Here is a 14,187-nt window from a genome sequence, read left to right on the forward strand (position 1 = left end):
CAGATAAATGTTACTTACATTTAGCACTTGTGAAAAAGACAAAGGGTAATAAATAGTAAAAATAAATCCTAAATAAAAACACTACCATACTAACTCATTTTGTTTTCCCAACTGCCCAATTACAGAAATTTCAAGTTCCTCGTAAAGCAAGACCTTTATTTACTCTTGGAAACTACAAAGACACTGAACAAAGTTTAGTAATGAACAAAGAAGGAAAAGGAAATCTGGTAATTGTTACTCCCTGTCTTGGGCACAGACATAGGTACTAGATTTGTTCCTACTCTGGACCAAGAGTATCAAAGTTAAGGGTAAAAGAGGCCAAGTGCCAACTGTATTCTCAGTGGGGGATGGGGGGGCAGGGGACAGGAATTAAGACCCCCGGATGGGCAGCTCTGCCACACGGAAGCTTGGCCTGGGGTCCGAGGCCTCGTGTCAGGACGACACTCTGATTGGGTCTGTAGTAGGCAGGGGAGGCCTGGGCAAGCCACCAGCCACATCTGCACAGAGCCCAGGTCTGTCCTACGAGAGCCCTGAGCACAGAGCAAGTAGAGCCCAGGCCCCAGAGGGACTTTCTGTCCTGTCGTTGAGGACATACTCACAAGAAGGGGTGACTAAAATCAAGCATTCAGGCTGGACAGCCCACACTTCTTCCGAGGCCGATTTATCTTGAGGTGGGCGAACAGCTTGTGAAAGAAGTGGAGACCCCTGAGGACCTTTCACTGGTAAAACATCCAAAGAAATGTTACCACCATGTGTCCCACAACTGCCAGATTCACTAGAGAGAGAGAGAGAAAAGAAATTAAAAATGATAAAGCAGACTGTGTCACATTTTTTTTTTTTTTTTTTTTTTTTTTTGCTGTACGCGGGCCTCTCACTGCTGTGGCCTCTCCCGTTGCGGAGCACAGGCTCCGGACACACAGGCTCCGCGGCCATGGCTCGCGGGCCCAGCCGCTCCGCGGCATGTGGGATCTTCCGGGATCGGGGCACGAACCCGCGTCCCCTGCATCGGCAGGCGGACTCTCAACCACTGCGCCACCAGGGAAGCCCATGTGTCACATTTTTATATTAATTATTCATAAATCTGAAAACACTTAGATAAAAATAAAAGTGCATTATATATTTTTCAGTGAATAAGAATCCTTCACATTGGGGTTTTCTTAAAGAAGTGTATAAAAAGTAAAGTATAGTATAGGTTAAATATTACTAATCTTTAATTAGAATCTGCAATGATTTGTTTCCTGCCTTGACTTCTGCATGCCATCTGAGGTCTCTTAAAAGATTTACTAGAGGGACTTCCCTGGTGGTCCAGTGGCTAAGACTCCGTGCTCCCAGTGCAGGGGGCCTGGGTTCGATCCCTGGTCAGGGAACTAGATCCCTCATGCCACAACTAAAGATCCTGCGTGCCATAACTAAGACCCGGCGCAGCCAAATAAATAAATAAATGTTTTTAAGAAAAGATTTACTAGAAAACTACCCAGGGCTTCCCTGGTGGCACAATCGTTAAGGATCCACTTGCTAATGCAGGGGACACAGGTTCGAGTCCTGGTCCAGGAAGATCCCACATGCCTCGGAGCAACTAAGCCCATGTGCCACAACTAGTGAGCCTGGGCTTTAGAGCCCGCGAGCCACAACTACTGAGCCCACGTGCCACAACTACTGAAGCCCGCACGCCTAGCGCCTGTGCTCTGCAACAAGAGAAGCCACCACAATGAGAAGCCCACGCACCGCAACAAAGAGTAGCCCCTGCTCACCACAACTAGAGAAAACCCTGCGCACAGCAACGAAGACCCAACAGTCAATAAATAAATAAATAAATAAAAGAATTTCCTTCCTTAAAAAAAAAAAAAAAAACTACCCAATATTAAGAATTTAAGAAAAACAACAAAGCTCTTCAAGTATCTATAACTGAATAATAACTGGCTTTGCAACGCTAACACCAAAAAACTTTAAAACAAAATCTTCTTGGCAAAAAACTACAGTTAAGAAATGCTAATAAAGTTTAGGAAGTTTTTTTACTAAGTGTTGAAATTGGGTTTTCTAATAAGCCTTAGATTACTAAAAAATTGTAATTCAATTAAATTTCGTAATCACGTGAACACATGACAACTGAAGTTCACTGGTGTGGTGACCAAGTTCACCTATCACACAGCGGGGCTACACCTGGACTCCAGTCAACACTTGGCAGACAGAGAGAAATCCCTCTCTTCACCCCTAATTCACCGCCCCCCTTTCCAATCAGACCTATACCACCCCAGAGAAACAAAGGGGACACCAGCCAAACATCAGAAAACAATTTAAAAAACAAAGTTGATTACTGTTTTTTTTAGCTTCCTAAGAACAAGTTCCTCACAACTGAAGTAACTGTCAAGGTAAGTTTTAATACATGTTAATACTATCTTTGACTACCTTAGAAAAAAATTAACATGAACAGCATAAGGATTAAAGAAACCAAGCTGGCGTGAGTCAGAGGCACTAGGGTGATGGTAATGGGGGGAGTCAGCCCTCAGCTGATGCCACTAAGACTTACTTGCTGGTGTGAGTTGGCAACACTGGGCCCAGGGAGACAGACCATGTGAAGACAAGATTGGCTGAAACAGGGGGAATGAGTAAAACGTAAACATATTGAAAATAATGGGGCCAGGCTTCTCAGTACTGGAGAAAAAAGGTACAATTATGGGAAGGAGGAAAGGAATCCATGTGTTATGTTAGATTAGAATTGGTGGTATCAGTGTAAACTCAAGATTTTAACACATTTATAAACAGAAGTAGATATAAATTGCACGTGGATTTGTATATAAACTCATATATTTCCTAGCTCTGTCCACTGAGTGGGCCTAGAAGCAAGGACACCTCAATAGCAATGAGCACGTTGCTGCCCGTGTCCTCATTTCCAGACTGGACAGGCAAGTGAAGGACGAGCCTCGACCATCCTGCTGTGCCTGTGAATAAGGAGGTGCCCAGAGGTGTTGTGGGCACAGGCAAAGGACCAAGGAGCAGGCCAGGGGACGAAATAATGACAACAAGGATTAATCTTGAATCCACGAGTCGGCCCTAATATATGTGAATAAGAAGGAAAAGGAAATTCCTTCCTCAAAGTAGAAAGATAACTAATAAATGCAGAAAGATGGGATCAGAAAATCACCATTTAGCAACCAAGACAGACATAATATGATTCAGGAAGGAATCCTCACTGGGTGCTCAAAGTTTCACGAGAAACAAGATCATTCATTGTCTCCAAGTTGTGTATTATAATATCCCTTCAAGATATTTATTAACTTCACAGTAGAGAAACCTGGCAAACACCACTTAAACGAAGTGATGAAAATATTGCTAGTAGCAGGACAAATCAGCATTGTTCACCACTGAGAAAGCTTCGCTGAGAAACAAACAGCATCATTCTGCGTGTCCTGAAGCTGTGAACTGAAATCGAGAATATTTTACAAAGTAACTGGCCTGTATTCTATAAAAACATCAAGGTACCTGGTAAGAAAGAGTTAGCAGCTAGCTGGCCTGCAGCCTACTTTCTCTTTTTACCAGAAACGACCAGAGAAAAAAAAGAAAGATGGCTTGGTCAAATTGCCTTGTAATCTTGCAAATGCCGGATACCACAGCAAATGCACTCGGGTCCTTAAAACAGGCAGCACCTGGTCTGTCTCACGTTGCTTGTGGTAAAGAAATCTGAAACTTACTAATTTATGTGGCACAGCTGTTTGAAAAGCATCACATAAGTTACACAGTTATCAAAGTATAAAATACCTTTCATGATCAAAATAGTCTCTTGTGTGACGCACCACACCCACAACTTTGGACCTTGTGTTAAATCTAAGCCAGAGGGGAGTGTTGATGTTACAAAGTAGATCTAGAAAGTACCATGGGCAACCCCAGGTTTCTCTGTGTTTCACCCCAAATTAGTACTGAAGCTTCATTCTGGAAAATACCTTTGATTCTGTGGATCGTACTTGATAAGCAAACCCTGTGTGTTTTCTCTGTTGTGCAAGACTGAGGAGCTCTCTTTATTGAAAGAGAGTAAATGGACAAGCCAACCAAACGCACGTGTGATCTCAGATTAGCTTCTGGACCAAAGAGGAAGTGGAAAGAGGCAGTATCTTGTTTGCTGTTTGCCTTAACTACACAGGACATCACTGGGAGACTCCGTGGACCAGATGGTGGTCCTGTATCGCCGCATCAGTGTCCTAACCTTGACGGGCTTGCCGTGCCTATGAGGGGGAGCATCTACAGCCAATTCAGGGCTACTGGTCATCATGTCTGCAAGTCACTCCTAAATGGTTCAGAAAAGCCTGTATATACATGAAAGACCATAAGGTAGATGTGGTAAAATGTTATCAACTGCGAAATCTCAGTGCAGATAGCATATGGGAGTTCTCTATAATTAATTAATTTAATTAATTAATTAATTTTTGGCTGCGTCGGGTCTTCATTGCTGCACGTGGGCTTTTCTCTAGTTGCAGCGAGTGGGGGCTACTCTTCATTGCCGTGCATGGGCTTCTCATTGCAGTGGCTTCTCTTGCTGTGGAGTATGGGCTCTAGGCGTGCAAGCTTCAGCAGTTGTGGCACATGGGCTCAGCAGTTGTGGCACGCAGGCTCTAGAGTGCAGGCTCAGTAGTTGTGGCACAGGCTTAGTTGTTCTGCAACATGTGGGAACTTCCCAGACCAGGGATCGAACCCTTGTCCCCTGAACTGGCAGGCGGATTCTTAACCACTGCGCCACCACGGAAGTCCCTCTGTATTGTTTTTAAACTTTTCTGTAAATTTGGAATTATTTCAACTTAAAAATAAAGATGAAATAAACAGCTTGAGACAAAAACCCAACAAAGTACAAGGTAAAAGATCAGCTCTATTGTGAATCAAATAATCTTGAACTCAGATGAAAGATGTTTTGTTAGTTTTACCTTTTAGATTCCAAGCTAGGTCTGGAAGAAGGTGGAAGAAACTCTCTGTTAGAAATAGAATCTCTAAATTCTCCAATTACTGAAAGTTTAATTTTACGCATGTTTCCATAAAAGAGCTGGACATCATTGGGCCGTTGGGGAAGGTCATATACTGAAATAGAAAATAATGTTTGAAATACATGAATCTGCACATAATCACACCACCAAGTAACAGAAGCACTCATATATTTACATATTTTCTTATATCTTCTTAGTTGGGGGTAGGTGACATTTGGATTTTTAACATTACGGATTAGCATCAATCACTGGCAGTTCAGTCTCTGGCCCTGGATTTGGATTACAGCCACGCCAACGCTCAGCCTGGGACCTCTGGCAGCTTCCTTCACCAGCCCGAGCCTCAGTCTCCCCACGGGAAGTACGAGTAACCTCTCTCAGGGCTGTGGGCACTGTTCTGACCCCCAACATAAACCAACCTGGTCAGTTTCCACAGCTCTCCGAGGCATCATCACCTCCACCCCAAATGAGGGGCCAAAACACAGAGGCTGAGAGCACACACTTCATAAGTGGCAGTCTCATAAAAACTTAAGTAAATCCAGAAACAGGCAGTATTATATAACTACATGTATTTAGATTGATCAGACAGTGTTCAAGGTTTATCCAAAGATAAACCTACCTGAATTTATATATACAAGAAATTTTAGAGAACATGCTTGTATTCTACGTATAAATTAGATATTAAGAATTAAGTATTTTTAAGATGGAAACTCAGAACACAGGAAGTGTAAATTAAAATTTATATTAAACAATACATCTGACAATAAAAGTTTAATTGTGAAATTATTTGCCACAGTAATTACAAATTTTACAAAAGTAAGATCACTATGAATGCTTGTTAATAGTAATACGCTCAAATGTTTTTCAAAATAATCATGTAAAAAGTTCAACCGCAACATTCTTATAGGGATCCATTACACCAACCAGCACGAAACCAAGTGGGGCTGCTTCCTCCCCTCACCTGGACAGCACGCACACCACCTCCAGGAGCCCAATACTCCCTGATGTGCAACCTGGCCCCAAGGACCCACCTGAAGCCCCCACTCAACCCCATCACAGGGGGGTCTCAGCACGTCACCTGAGTGCTTGGTCAGGTTTGTCAACACAACCCGTAACACACCCACTTCCTGAATGTTTGCACATGCAGCTCCCTCTGCCTGAATACCCTCCCCCACCCTGGTCCACACCTTCTCCTCCTTGTCAACCCCCTCCCCGCTTTCTCAGCGGAGTGCCCCTTCTCCGTGGCCCCCAGGTCCCTAAGCACAGTTCTGTCACAGCACTTTCATGCTGTATTTCAATCACCTGTCTCCCCCTTGGCCTGTGAGCCCCTAGAGGCAAGGGCAGCACCTTCTTCCCCTGTGACTCGTGCCCTGCACTCCCCACCAAGTCCACTCAGCCATAGAGACGTGAAGCTGCGAGGGCTGCACACTCACACTGCCTAGTTCTCATTAGCTTTCACTGCTGCTGCTACGTGTGTGGGTCCATCTCCACAGCTCAGTTCAGGTTAACTCTTTCACGTGGATCCTTCCTCTGAGGAAGGGATATGGAAGGTGAAGCTCGGAGGAGCTGAGGTGGCAGAGATGGGCTATGAACTGAGGTTCAGCTCCAAATCCAACGTTCTTTCCAACCATTTCAAATCTTCTCATTATTTTTAACTAACCCACCCTTGAAGCAGATGATCTAGACTCCCAGTTTGCTGAAAAGATCATAAACTATTCTATATCACCTCTACATAGGCATAAATATCCTTTTCCCTTATCATTTCCCACTTCAGAAGGAGTGTGTATTTCATCATTAAAAAACTAGAAAATAAAAATGGGGGGAAAAGACACTACCACCTCAAATTCTACCACCAGAATATAACCACTCTTAGTATTTTGGTGTGTATACTCCTGCAATTTTACCTAGGTAACTATAAATAAGACATTAAATTATTTTTACCAAATGAGCTGGTGGGGAGTGCAGGGCATGAGTCACAGGGGTAGAAGGTGCAGCCCTTGCCTCTAGGGGCTCACAGGCCAAGGGGGAGACAGGTGATCTTATATGCAAAATTTTTAAATAATTCTTTTCTTAATCAATTGAGGAGCTTTCCATGTCATTTAATATAGAATCATACTGTCTGAATGCCTTCAAAATATTCTATTGCGTAATTAAATGATCCCCTACTCTTGGACGTTTAGGTTACTTCTAACTTCTTCCTATTATAAACAATACTGTGGTGAAAATCTGTACACATATTTTTATACAATTTGCATGTTTCCATTCTTATATTTTATATGAGTCATAGATACCATTAAACACCTGAATTGCTCAGCTCAAATAGGGCTAAACATCTAGATTAGAGTCACACTACCGCTATCACATCCTCCATAAATTGCACAGCAGTCTCAAGAGCAGAGAAATCTCAAAATGAGTGTAAGTTTGCAATCGTGAAATCTTAAACAGTAATAACTTGAGTTTAATCATGACCATTCTCCCCCTCTATTCACAAGTCCACCCAAAGACTAGGTGCAATAACATATTAATAACATCTAACATTTACAAGGCAAAGCCCTCTCATCTGATCTTCACAAGAACTCTGTGTAGAGAACACAGACATTATTCCTCTCATTTTACAGCTAAGGAAAATGAATTTCAGTGATGCAATCTGTCCAAAGTCATACAGCATAGCTGTGACTCAAATTCAGCCTGATACCACATCTAAGCTAACACTCTTCCTCCTCACACACTGGGCCCAGAAGATTTAAAATACATTGAAATTCCTACCTTCAGTTACAAGCAGCTCGTCCTGAAATGCTTCCGCGAAGTCAATGTTCTGCATCATGCTCTCGGTGGGAAGGACCTGCTTTCTCACCCCTGGTGTGTGCAGCATGGCTCTGCCAGTAGAGATTTTATTCAGAAGTCATTTTACGTACAAAGTAACCTTAATTAGATTTTATTCATGCATCTGGAAAATCCCACTAACATCACGATACATTAGTTCATAGATATTATGTCCTAAATCCCAATATAATTAAAAAAAAAAACTTGTTTTGGAAATTCCCTTAAAAGTTATACATGGTAGTACAATCATCAGTTTCAGTTAAACACATCAAATCAACAACTTCCTAACAGAAGAGTAGAAAGAAGATAAAATTAGATTCTTTTCAGGTCATACATTTTCATTATTTGTGATAATTTGGTCAGTTAGAAATTTGTCTCAGAAAAAATATGCCAAGAAAATGATACAAATAAAACATCAGAAGGGAATATTTAAATTACCATGTAATTCTGTTACTTTGACCTTTTCTAGAGAATTTTGAGGTGAGAGAACTAAAAAGTAAATTTCTCTATAAAACACAGATGTTCACAAACGAAAGAAATCTCATTACTATAAATTAATGGCAAAAAGGAGTTATAAAGGAGTACGCTGATTTCTGTATCCCAATAGAGAGAAAGGAAAAAACCCAAAAAACCTTGTGATCTAATTTTTCTAAATGCCAGTTTCTATTTCTAAAATACTCAACTGAAAGAAAAAACCACATTCAAAGTTGAGCTCTTCACTTCAGGTCTGTGCTATCATCATGTAGCAACTCATCACTAAACTCTTCTTAAACATTCTAACAGTCTTCCACAGATTTAAAATAGAACAGTTTCCTGAACCGTGTATCAGAATAAAACACAGCAGAGCACAAAGGACTGGAAGAAGGAAAGACTGGCCCACGCACACGCCCGCCCTCCCGGGAGGCAATGACTTCCTGCGAATGATGAACTGGCAGGAGTTTCACTTACCTCATACTCAGCTTTAGGCTAGGAAAAGAGATTTTGTGACACAAGAACTCTGAATTCAACACACAGAATGTCTAAATCACACCTAGACCTAAATATAAATTTGACAACATTCCAGCATATTAAACTACATTTAGATCAGATGTACCAAATTTTTTACAAGTACAAGCTTAAGTAGCTAGAGTTAGACACCCTACACATGTCTAAAATACGGCTTGATCCTTTGAAATGATTCTCAACACTCCCAGAAATGTTCCAAGGCAGGTGCGTTTACACAATATACTCTTTCAGTAGTTCTTAAATCTTTTCTGAAGCTGATCTGCCATCATTACAAAGACGGTCCTACGATGAAGTCCAAAGTCCTCTTTGAGCAAAGGAGCAGAGGCCACTATGTACGTCCAGAAAAAGATACTGCAAGTAAACCTGCAGACGAGTTTCCTACAGGTATTTCTACCTGTATTTCTCCTACAGGTAGCTTATCGGTCACAAAAATTTTACCAAGATTTTTCATCTGCCAGTTCACTAAAAGTAGTGAAACATCTTCTATAAATTCCAAATCCCAAACCACTGTCACAGCCTCTTTATTTCCACTGAATGGTCCCCACCGTCATGTAAGGTAAGTGACCCACCTTCGGTACTGCTGTCTTGAAATTTCATCTCCACCAAAAAAGTATATAGTTGACAGTTCTGTGGTGTTTTTACAATTGTTTTCTCTGTCTGATGGATTATATATTATAGTAACATCCTGATGCCAAGAAAAAAATCAGGAGTGAATATTAAATATTTCTGAGTAAGTCATTTCACTCTGAATAAACTGTCACAGGGACACAAACAGTCACTATAGACAAAGATGCACATGAAGAGCATTTCCAAGATCAGATAAGTCCTTCCACTCCTACATTCCTTTCAAATATGATTTTAGCTCTCTGCCATAAAATACATAATTATTACTTTAACCTAAAAATAAGCTCATATTTTTAGTGCAGAGACTTTCATACTTACTTCTTGTGTTCTTTCCTTGAGCACAAATTTGTCTGGAAAAATCCTTAATACTCGAGGATTCAGCAAAACTTTTTTCTGAGAATCCTTAAAACCTACAGCTTTAACAAAAGCTGCTCGAGAGCCAGTGTTACGAACAGAAAAAACAATTCTACTTTCTTTGCCAGGCACTAAGTCATTCACTGTTACCATGTAACTGTCAGATAACTTTTTAACATCTTCCAAAATCAGGTTACTTGTGCCTCCATATCCAGACAAAGGTATCTAAAAATACAGAACACATACACTCAAGTATTTTTATGTAAGCAGAAAATAGAAATTACATTACGGTCAGAGAAGACAATAAAAATAGATTTACTACAATTAAAATTATTAACCTTTGTGTACTTTGGCTAGTAGCTTCCCCACAGTCAATCTCTAGCCTTATAGTAAGGACTATGTTTTAAGGGAAAAACAAATCAAAGAGCTGCAAAATTATTTACCTTCCAATATGCCAAGCTTAGATGATAAAGGAACAATAAAAAGATTAATATTGATATGTTTGCTTAAGCAGTGTTCAGCATGAAAAACACTGGTATTTATAATTTATTCTGAAATGCATAAAATAAATTGATAGATGGTTAAATATGTGATAAAAGAAATACAGCACAATGTTAACTGTAGAATCTAAGTGGTAGGGCATGTGAGTGTTCACCATGTAATTCTTTCAAATACCCAATAATTCTGAATTTTCAATATGAAAAGTTTTGGGGGCAGAAAAATCTATGAGCATATAATCCTGTTAACTTCCAGTCTAGCAGAGTCAGAGGACTGTGCCAAAGGGACCAAAGAGAAGCCCAGAACTCAAACAAGCCTCAGAGCACAGCCAACCCGGTAGTGAGGGGCAGAGTGGAGGCTCCAGTGCTGACCAGGGCCACCCTTGAGCTACAAGGCTCCCATGGGGCTCAGCACTACCAGGAAACAAGGATTCACAGAACAGACTCTATGAATAGGAATGTAAGAAATAGGTACCCTGCTAGGAAACAAACGTTTCATACCCTTTGACATGCATTCCCTTAAAAATGAGCTTTCATTCCTAATTATTGAAATAAGTTCCAAAGAATCCTTTGCAAACTTAAAAACATCAGTAGCTTATTTCAAGTTGTTATGTACTAAGTAACATTTTGAAAAATTAAATTCAGGCTGATCAAAAATCAGTATTGCTTGCCCTTTAGTACAAATTAAAAGCATTTTTAAAGGGCTTCAGATGTGAAGCTCCTGCAAATCCCACCTCATTCAGGGTGAGCTCTGCCAGTTTCAAGAGCCAAAAGTGTTTCTAATTTTTCTTTTCCCACAGAGATCTGCAAGCAAATCTTAGGCAAAAAAACAGAAAGTAACAGGGAAAGTCAGCTTTTGAAAACACTCAAAATCAGTATTCTTCCTATATTTTCAAAGTCTAAGGAGGGGGCTTCCCTGTTGGCGCAGTTGTTAAGAATACGCCTGCCAATGCAGGGGACACGGGTTCGAGCCCTGGGCTAGGAAGATCCCACATGCCGTGGAGCAACTAAGCCCATGCGCCACAACTACTGAGCCTGTGCTCAAGAGCCCGCAAGCCACAACTACTGAGCCCACGTGCCACAACTACTGAAGCCTGTGCGCCTAGAGCCTGTGCTCCGCAACAAGAGCAGCCCCCCCGCCACAACTAGAGAAAGCCCTGCGCACAGCAATGACAACTCAACACAGCCAAAAATAAAAACAAATAAATTTAAAAAAAAAGTCTAAGGAGTCACAAATAATTACTGACTAAGAGGTTAAGAAAAAGAATGATTAAATAAAATGAAATCTGACTAATGCCCACTGACCCAAAGTTTGAACCAGAGAAACCGCTGCTCTAGAGTAGGCTTCTCAAGGACTTCCCTGGTGGTCCAGTGGTTAGGACTCTGCACTTACACTGCCGGGGACCCGGGTTCAATCCCTGGTCTGGGAACTAAGATCCCGCAAGCCTCGTAACGTAACACAAATAAAATAAAATAATAAAAATAAATAAATAAAATAAAATAAAATCTATCTAGAGCAGGCTTCTCCGCCTCGGCACAATGGCCCCTGGGCTGGGCCATTTGACATGGGGAGCCCTGTGCACTGTGGGTATCTGGCCGCACCCCTGGCCTCTATTCACCAGGTGCCAGTTACACCTTTTCCCACTTCCAGTGTGACAACCACAAATGTCTCCAGAAATTACCAAGTATCCCCTGGATGGTGAAACGGTCTCTGGTTGAGAACTGCTGCTCTGCAGGCCTCATTCTGAAAATGGCCATTTACACCTTTTAAGACCTCTCCTCACCAAAGCTCACGGGGCCATGTGAAGAGTTCCACAGAGAGTGTGTCCAGCTCCAGCATCAAATAAAGGTAAATTTGCCATAAATATCCATCCTTTTAAAAAAAACTTTTAGGTGTTGTTAATCTTGTAATTTATCACATGTCCACTCTGACACTAAGAAATGACCAACATCGTAGTCCCAGCCCCACTGCCAACTAATTGCTCGGTTTTTAGCTACTTTCAGGGAGCTCAGGCTTCATCCGACTACCCTGTCCTTCTTTCCTCTCCTCCAGGATTCATCACTTTTCTCTCTTAGTGCCCTGAATCTAGCTAAAGAAATGACTTGAAATCTTTTGAAATTATGCTGGGAAGAAACAAAATAGAAAAGCTCTTGTCTTTGCATCCCTGGTGTACGGAACAGAGTCTAACAAATGACGTCAACAGATACTCTGCTGAACTGAAAGAATAAAATTTACTTGGAAAGTCAACATCTTAAACATTTCCATCTGGATTTACCAAAAAATGGATTTCTGAAAAGTTGAGTACATTTCAAAATTTTCAAACTGAAATGAAACTTACAAGCATTAGACAAGACCATTACTTACAGGAATACTATAGTGGCTGCTTTTAAAATAGGGTAATCCTACAAGGTATATAATTACTCCCTAACTTGTTTGTAAATCTAGGTAATCACATATTTTGACTTATAAAAAGCAGAGTATATGTAATTTACCAATATTTAACCAATAGTTACAACATGTCATAAACTCCATGGGAAGGGAAAGAAAGCTATAAAATTATCTTACTGTGAACTTAAAGCCTGGTTGTGATCGAATTCCAAGTTGTTTAATTTCTAGTTTGGCCAACATACAAGATAATCGAGTAGGTGCAAATAACACAGAGATGTAAATGTCTTCTTTTGGACGAATCCTGATCTCACAGTTACTGGTCAATCGCTCTTCTGAACCAAAAGTGTGCTGAAACTACAATTAAAAAAAAAAATCTCTGCGTAAAACAGAGCAGCAGCACAAATAAAACATACCATTAACATGAACTCCTCGAAGACTAAGAACACAAGATGGCCTACACGTGTTAAGTGTCCTGGATCTAGACAGAACATGAAACAGAACAGAGCCATGCACTCCACAAACCTGAAAGCAGTCCTGGTCTTGTCCTCTAACGAGCAGTCGTAAATGTTGGGCTGAAGATGTAGAATTATTTCTTAAAGCTAGTTTCTGAAGCCTAGAAACAATGACACATCTTAAATGTGGTTTTCCTCCATGGATATTGCTACAATCATAAGAACAAAGCCAATTAAAACTGCCTGCAGTGTTTGGAGATGGACTGACTGCACAGGGCCCTTGAGCAGCCTGGAAGTGCCTCCACAGGCCCAGAACTCAACTCTACATTTGTGAGAACATATGCTCAAGACTCACCTTATCAGAGAAGATTTTGGGTTTAATCTCTCTCCTGTTATAGCTCCTTAGCTGCCCTTATTATTCATACTCTATGTATAGGAATTGTCTGTCTTATAAAATAGTAATCAATGAAAATTCAGATTACCAAATTCATTAAGTCATTAGTCAATACCATCCTCAGCTCCAAAACCTATCTTTCGTGGAAACAAGGGTCCTAAGCACATTGCTCAGATTTTTTACTTTAAGAGACTCATTTGCACAAAGTAGTCTTTTAAACAGCATACTGAACTAACCTTACTTTAAAAAAACTTACAGTGCAAGTAGAATGGATGTATGAATAGCAACTGGCTGGCAGGATGAAAATCCTTCAGTCTTTGAAAATATATGACTACTCTCTTCATTGGAGAATACAGAATACATGAATAAATCTCCATTTTACTCAAATTTTGAAGACTGGCAGTTAAATTATTTAAGCTGTGGTCTATGCCTTGTGCACCTTGTGTTAAAAGGGAAAGGCTGCTGAGTTTAACCTCAGAATAAAATCAAAGACCTTTGGTTATCAGCACACCTGAGAAAAGCCTTCCACAGGTACAATGGTTGGGAAAGACTTTCTGAAAAATATTTTTTTCATAAAAACAAAGCCAATTAAAACCAAGTGCAATGTTTAGAGATGGACTGACTGCACGGGCATAGGAGCTACTGAGGAGGGCACAGTTCCTCAAACTCACAGCCATGCAGGACA

General features: G+C 40.8%; 1 protein-coding gene and 1 non-coding gene across 13 annotated transcripts in view; one reads left to right on the plus strand and one right to left on the minus strand.

Moving 5' to 3' along the window:
• Window positions 1-14,187, minus strand: part of CEP192 (centrosomal protein 192) — a 95,676-nt gene that overhangs the window by 23,020 nt on the left and 58,469 nt on the right. For all 12 annotated transcript variants that reach the window (XM_060119550.1, XM_060119547.1, XM_060119546.1 and 9 more), the window contains 7 exons: window positions 13,179-13,269; window positions 12,834-13,010; window positions 9,735-9,995; window positions 9,362-9,477; window positions 7,731-7,840; window positions 4,911-5,061; window positions 600-775 (listed from right to left, as the gene is read on the minus strand). In XM_060119550.1, coding sequence (XP_059975533.1) covers window positions 600-775; window positions 4,911-5,061; window positions 7,731-7,840; window positions 9,362-9,477; window positions 9,735-9,995; window positions 12,834-13,010; window positions 13,179-13,269 — 1,082 coding nt within the window. The remainder of the gene's footprint in view (window positions 1-599; window positions 776-4,910; window positions 5,062-7,730; window positions 7,841-9,361; window positions 9,478-9,734; window positions 9,996-12,833; window positions 13,011-13,178; window positions 13,270-14,187) is intronic.
• On the plus strand, window positions 11,625-11,697 carry TRNAV-UAC (transfer RNA valine (anticodon UAC)). Its single transcript has one exon. It is a non-coding gene; the product is annotated as a tRNA-Val (tRNA).

The sequence above is a fragment of the Mesoplodon densirostris genome, chromosome 15 (genome assembly GCF_025265405.1).
Source record: "Mesoplodon densirostris isolate mMesDen1 chromosome 15, mMesDen1 primary haplotype, whole genome shotgun sequence".
In the NCBI taxonomy this organism is placed as follows: domain Eukaryota; kingdom Metazoa; phylum Chordata; class Mammalia; order Artiodactyla; family Ziphiidae; genus Mesoplodon; species Mesoplodon densirostris.